General features: G+C 30.9%; 1 protein-coding gene across 1 annotated transcript; it reads right to left on the bottom strand.

The window, feature by feature from the left end:
- Nucleotides 1-4005: 4005 nt before the first annotated feature.
- On the bottom strand, nucleotides 4006-6008 carry LOC145103198 (cytochrome P450 78A5-like). The gene is made up of 2 exons (XM_079040763.1): nucleotides 4968-6008; nucleotides 4006-4784 (listed from the first exon to the last, which is right to left on the bottom strand). Exons 1-2 carry the CDS (start codon nucleotides 5928-5930, stop codon nucleotides 4188-4190), a joined length of 1560 nt encoding a protein of 519 aa, XP_078896889.1. The 5' UTR covers nucleotides 5931-6008; the 3' UTR covers nucleotides 4006-4187.
- Nucleotides 6009-7635: the final 1627 nt, after the last annotated feature.

Raw genomic sequence — 7635 nt, 5'->3', positions numbered from 1 at the left:
ATATAACACTTTGTAATAGTCGGTTTGTATCTAGTAGTTTGTAACCTTTTTATCAATGTAAAATATTGTTTTTATGAATATGCAAGTAGCATGTTTTGGAGTAATAGTATTGTGAAGTATGAAAGTTTGGGTCTTTCAGAAATATGAAAGTTGGGGTCTTTCAAAAGGTCCCTAATCACTCTAACACCTTTCCTTCTTCCTCATAAGGTCTAGATCTCATGCATGGCTCAATATACATGTCCAAGATTGGATTTTTATGAACATACAACTCATATAGCTCTGAAATATGGCAGATCTAGGCCAATGGAGACCATTTGCTCATAAAGCCTCCACCTTGGGACCAAAAACCCTTAAAATTGGTCCAAGAAGCACAAATCACAAATGACAAGGAAAGTCTTGAGCTTTTTACCTCAGAAAGAAGCTCCAACCTTTGTAGAACTCGGATCTACTCTTGTCCACCAACTTCTAGCTCCTAAAATGGCCTCCACTTCTCTTTCACCACCTTGAAATGGCACTTTGAAGCTTAGAACACAAACACACAAGCTAGGAATGAAGGAGAACTCTCTATTAGGGTTTCACTCTCTGAAATGGTGGCTGAGGACAAGGCCTTAGCATTCCTTTTATAGTGCACAAGCCATAAATTAGAGTTTGCATCTGGGCCCGCTACGCCCAGCGTAACCTTGGGTACGCCCAGCGTACCTAGGCAAGTCCACGTCCAACTTAAGCGCATGAGTACGCACAACGGACTCTTCAGTACACCCAACGTACTCTTTAGCCACAACAACTCTTTTAAGGGTTAAACTTGACAACTTGGAAAAGAAGAAGGGTCTAAGAGACGCACCTGAATTCGGGATGTTACAAAATAAATACAAAAAAAATCATATTTCACATTTTCTATATAAAAACACAATCTAATCAACATTCTTCTTACATGAGTGATTGGAGAAGTGTGATGTAATGTTGTTAAAACTGTAACGTCCCAAGCTGGTGACATTATAAACTAAAAAGATACACCAAAAACTCTACTCAGAGTTAGATGTTTAGGAAACCAATAACTAAAGAGAGAAACAAAGATTCATAAATCACATGTAACAATTTATACAATATGTTTGATGTATAAGCAATCAATAATCATTATTAAAATGCATTTGAAAAGTCATTGAAGAATATGAAAACACAAGAGTTTCAAATCAATATGGTACTTGGAAATATGCCTCGATTATAAGATACTAGACGAATTCTCGTGCATTGCGTAGCATAGGCTAAAATATATTGTTAAAATATTGAAAAATATATTTTTAAAATGGTTATGTTACTACATCAACTTTAACATAATATTTTGAACAATATTATTCATTGACATCAACCATCCTTCCTCATTAATAAAATTAAATATAATTATCTATTTAATATTATTTTTAACAATTGTTATGATTGATTAATTTAAATTGTACTTATGCGATTATTTTCTAATTTCAACAATGATGTTCATCTAAATTACAATTTATTTGTTGCTAACATTATGTAATTTATAAATTGATGTTATTATCATTTAAAATTATTGTTCTTTAGTTTTAAACAACTTATTGTTATTATTAAGACAAATAAGACTTTTAAGAAATATTCAATATTATTATTAAACTGTGAAACATACACTAAATAATTAACTGATAAGATAGACAATTTGTATTTTAAAATACACTTGAATGGATAATATGATATAACCATAATTTTTATAATTTGATTTTATTATTTATAATTATTGTTCATTAATTTTAAAACCACTTATTATTATTAATAAATGCAAGAAAACTTTTAAAAGACACTTATTATTATAATTAAAATGTTAAGCGTATACTAACATATAAATTGATAAGATAGACAATTTGCATTTTAAAAGAGACTTACATAGATACTATTGATAATATTGCATATCCATGATTTTTAAATAGTTATTGCTTTGAAGCAACACAAACATACAAAAATATATACAATATTTAATTAAATATTATCTATATCAGTTTCCATAACATATGATCGATAACATGAATCTAATCTAATTTACATTAAAATTTCAACCACAATATATAATGATTGTTTTAAAAGAATACTTAAACAAAGAAATATATATATATATATATATATATATATATATATATATATATATATATATATATATATATATATATAAAGAATTAGTATATAACAAACTTGTTGGTGATTTGTTTTACTAATGTGATTTAAGTGTAATGAGATTACTATGTTGACAAAAAGTGACCTTGATAAATATTAAACAAGCAAGGCATGTATGGAGTGCACACTTGTTTAAGTTTATTCAAGATTAAAAGTAGATTATCATTTAGAGGCGAAGCCGCTGAACGAACGGGGGTCCGGGGGCAGCGCCCCTGGGAGCAGGGTCCAAGGGGCGGCAGCCCCTGGTGGGGTCCAAGGGGCAGAGGCCCTGGCTGGGATCAAAATGCATAAAAAATCTAAATTTATAATATTTGATCCATTTTTTGGCTTGGTATTAATCCTTATAGAAAACTCGAATTTATGACAGTTTTTTTACTTTTGCCACACTGTTTTATGACAGTTTTGACAGTTTTAAGAGAAATGAGGTATTTAACCAATTTTGGTCAGTTTTCTGGTACTTACGAAATTCATAGATCTCATTCCTTGTTCTTTCTCTTATGAGTCTTATCTAATCAAAGATTAGAGATTACCACCCAATATTTTGATTTGATAGAGAAATCACAATTCTCAGAATATCCAAATGCATTTATTAACCTGAATTTCTAACGAAACTTTAACAAAATAACATGACTCAAAAATGGTCAAAAGCTCTCAACCCAACACAAAACTTTTAAACTTGTTTTCTTTGTAAATTTTGTATGTATTTGTGTATCAACTCAAAGAAATTGACATTTTTATAGTAGACTATCCATTAATTGATATTAAACATATTATATAAATTATAAAACTTTTGAATGGTTAATCGTTATTAAGAGACTTTGAATGGTATTCATTCAAAAGAATGTTTAAAATGAATATGGTTTGAGTAAAAATATATATATTATAAGATGTATAGATAGATAAATAGGGAACATATTTATAAGTACTAAGGAGGAAAATCAATTGGTCTGTCATGCTCTAAATTCACCATGATGTGTGATTAATTACTTTGAATGTGAAAATGTGTACTTGAAAATTTATGTGATTGTTTCAAATACATGAAATTGTAGGAAAAATGTCTCGTTTATAAATATAATATATTATGATAGATAAGATTATATATATATATATATATATATATATATATATATATATATATATATATATATATATATATATATATATATATATATATATATATATAACCAAGAATTATTAGATAAGATCTAGACTAAACTAAATCCCAAGCTGGTGATATTATATACTAAAATGATACACTAAGAAATTCACTTAGAGTTAAATGTTTTCTTAAACAAAGATTTATAAATCACATGTAACAATTTATATAATATGTTTGATGTATAAACAATTAATAATCATTATTAAAATGTATTTGAAGAATATGAAAAATCAGGAATTTCAAATCAATATGTTTCTCAAACAAAGATTTATAAATCACAATGTAACAATTTATATAATATGTTTGATGTATATATAAAAGCAATTAATAATCATTATTAAAATACATTTGAAAAATCATTTCAAAATATAAAAAAACAAGAATTTCTAATAATATGGTAATTAGAAATATACCTCAATTATATGATAAAAAAAATATAAACCACAAAGACCATTTTAGAAGTTTTGCCTAAAATAATTACTAAGTCCATCTAAGATTTTATAATAAATCCAACGAATAGCAAAAGGTTTTCACAAAACTAATTTATTGTATATATTTACCTTTTTCATATACAGTTTACTTTTATAGAAAATTACTTACCAAACTATTTTGTGTACGGAAGTAAATAAGAGAACTCGAAATGGTCAGACATGTCACACAAATATTTAGGGTAATGCATATTCATACGTCACAAACAAAAAAGTCTGTACAATAACGGAGAACCCCATGTTTTCCCAACTTCTTAAAAATCCCCAAACTACCCCATACTATTAAACATCATAGAAACTACAAACTAGCGCTTGCTTTTCTTGCAAAATTATTAAAAAAAACCCAACTAAACCCTTGCCACAGCCTTACACACCAACGGCTTCTTCATCTCCAAAGACATCTTCAAGCACTCAGACAAATCCACCGAACCATCTGCAACCCATTTGAAGTTTTGTAGGAGCTGGGCTAACCAAAGGTGAACCGTGGCTAACCCCATTGCTTTTCCCGGGCAAACCCTCCTCCCAGCACCGAAGGGAGCCAACCTTAGGTCTGAACCCATTATCGCAACATCCTCAGTCAAGAACCTGTCTGGGTTGAATCTATCAGGTTCAGCCCAGACACGCTCATCGTGGGTTATCGCCCACATGTTCACCATTGCAGTGGTTCCAGCCGGAACCACATGCGGGCCTACAAAAGTATCTTGGGTTGCGAGTCGAGCCCAAGATAACAGTGGGCCTGGTGGATGAACTCGAAGAGTTTCTTTTACAATTGCATGGAGGTAGGGCAAGTTATCAAGGTCCGAATGTGTCACGGATCTTTCACGCCCGATGACACTTTCTATTTCCGATTGTGCCTTTGATTGTATGTCCGGGTGTAACACCATCCGTGCAAGAATCCACTCCAGTAGGATTGCCACTGTGTCAGTACCCCTAAATATCATTTCCTATAAAATAAACAATTTATCTTAATTAAGTAACAAAATAATCAGCTAAAGGTTGATACCAAAAGAAAAACAGAGATATTATTCTTATTCTTCGGGTCCAAAAGAAAAAATACCCACTACAAATCGAAAATTGTAAATAAACAATAAAGAATATGATAAAAATTGTGGAGAAAAGAAACGTACCCATAGAACAGCAATCATGTCAGCATCAGTGAACATGTTTTCAGATTCCAAATCTAGCAAAACGTCGACGAAATCACCGTCGGATACTGCCGTAGCTCCGCCAGCCTCGGACCTTTTTTCTCGGTGTTGCTCAATGATTTCCCCAACGAAAACGTTAACCTTGGACACTAAATTTCTGCACCTTTTCCTAACTCCTTGGAAATCAAACCAACTTACGATTGGAAAATGGTCGCTCCAGTTGAAGATTCCAAGAAGTTCATAGCCTTCGCTGACAAGCTTGTCGAGCTCATGTCCATCGCCACTGCTACCATTTTCACTAAAATCATCGTAGGATTTTCCAAACACAGACATCATGACATTGTTTAAGGAAGCGAAGTGGAAGATCTTTTTAACCTCCACAACACCATTTTCCTCCATTGATGACAAAACTTGACTAACCATTTTTAACCCGATGTTTTGCCTGAAAACCCCAAACCCAGCAACCCTCTTAGGGCTAAACAAATGGGTGGCCGAGATTCTTCGAAGGTTACGCCAGTAGTCACCGTAGGGAGCGAAACCCATGGCTCGGTGAAACAACAGCTCGTACGCCGACTCCTTCACCGGACGATCAGCAAACGCCGAGCTGTTTAGTATTTCCTTGGCTGTTTCTGGGTGGCTAGAGATGACAAAGCGTGTAAACCCAACAGAAAACGCCATGAGAGGTTTAGCATTAAAAGCAGTAGAGAGCTTCGCTAAGGTCCTGTGTGTTAAGGAAGAAGTGAAGGCGAAAAGAAGGCCTAAAAAAGGGACGCCGGAAGGTCCAGGGATGGCGGTTTTGGGTCGAGGTTTGGAGAGTGCCCATGCGAGGCCACCGGGAGCAAGAAGAAAAGCAAAGACGGAGACAAAGACGACGACATAGACAAAGAGGTTGAAGCTAAGGACAGATGATGAATGATCAATGCAAATGGTGGCAACGGAAGACATGCTTGAAGATGGAATGAGCACACGATAGAGTGTGTTAGGAAGGTTTAAATAGAGGATTTTTGGGACGAACGTAACGTCACAATAAAGACGGGGTTCTTTGTATTAATTAAGTTGCTATGCATATATATATATATATATATATATATATATATATATATATATATATATATATATATATATATATATATATATATATATATATATATATATATATATATATATATATATATATATATATATATATTATAATAAATGAAAGTTTTTTTTGGCAACAAGTCTTCTTTTTCATTCGGACACATGATATTTTCTAACATTTTTAAATTTTCTATTTTTCACTTATCATTTTATTGTATTTTTCATTTTATTAAATTAAAATTTCACATTTAATATGTAAGATAATATATATGTAAGTTATTTATTAAAAAGGGTTTATATATGTAATGTATCTAATACATTAAAGTTTTATTAATTTTAATAATTTAAAAGATTTTTCTTTTAAATTCAAACTTTTCAAATTGTTAAAATTTTATATTTAATTTTTTTTAAATAAACTCATGTAATACATGGGTCTCACACCTAGTTTTATAATAATATATACATATATTTCAACACTTTAGGAAGATTTATTTTTAGACCGGAGTAAAAAGCCAATTTGTAAATTTACTTGCAAGGATAAGAGAAACTTTGTAGAAGATTACATAATAATTTTTTAATTTAAAGGAGTATTATTATTTAATAAATTCAAAATGATAGTTTCTCTGTAAACCCTTTGGTTTTTATGTTTAACTTATATATTTTTATAATTCACGAAGATTGTTTGATATATTAATAAATGTATTCTATACAAAAATTTATAATAATGAATTTCGAGCCTTAACAAGGATTATACTATAGATATGATATTGAAAAAGGTTTTGGGCCATTGGCCCTATGGCTATCAAGTCCGGCAGATTTGGATTAGTAATGTCGCATAATTAAGTAATTACTTTATCATTTTTATCTAAAAATTAGCAATGGTTCAAAAATAGCCTACGAAACCCTAGGTAATTAGAGTGGTCTAATGTTTCATCAAATGGTCTATTGTTTCGGTTTAATTATAATTTTTTTTTCATTTTGAACATCTAAAACCGTAATTTATTTTAAACCTACGGTTTTCTCTTGACAAACTTTGGTTTCCAAAACCGTAGCCTATGGTTCTGGGTTAAAGCCTACGATTTTTTTTTTAATAACAACGAGTTATGTCTATTTTTTATCAAAATTTACCGTGTTATTGATTATGAGTAATTTTTGTACATAAGGATAACTTTTTTTTTAAACTGAAAAAAAAATATTAAAATCGTAGGTTTCATATGAAACCTACAGTGTACAAGTCCACAATACACAGGTTGTGCAGTGTGGACTTGTACACTGTAGGTTTCTTATGAAGCCTACGGTTTTATTATTTTTTCGGTTTTTTTTTTAAAGTTATCTCCATATACATAAACTCTTAATCAATAATACTGTAAAATTTTGATAAAAAATAGATGTACCTCGTTGTTTTTCGAGTGCTTCATTAAGAGAAAATAGTAGGCAAACCAAGGAAAAAAACCAAAAAGTAACATAACCTGAAAAATTATACATTATATAATATGAGCTAATGGGTCACTAAAGAGTAGAAGAGTCGGAAAGCAGTAGTCCATTGCCCTAAAACAGTAGTCAACTCTCG

The sequence above is a fragment of the Lactuca serriola genome, chromosome 4, assembly GCF_051521515.1.
Source record: "Lactuca serriola cultivar US96UC23 chromosome 4, Lser_US96UC23_V15, whole genome shotgun sequence".
Lineage (NCBI taxonomy): Eukaryota > Viridiplantae > Streptophyta > Magnoliopsida > Asterales > Asteraceae > Lactuca > Lactuca serriola.
Note: the sequence above shows the minus strand (reverse complement) of the source record. Positions and strands in the feature narration are given on the sequence as shown.

Bases quoted from the DNA above. Each gene is read 5' to 3' on its own strand.
- LOC145103198 (XM_079040763.1), bottom strand. From the start codon at position 5,930: ATGTCTTCCGTTGCCACCATTTGCATTGATCATTCATCATCTGTCCTT. The intron at 4,785-4,967 runs GTACGTTTCTTT...TTTATTTTATAG, and splicing joins ACATGATTGCTGTTCTATGG to GAAATGATATTTAGGGGTAC.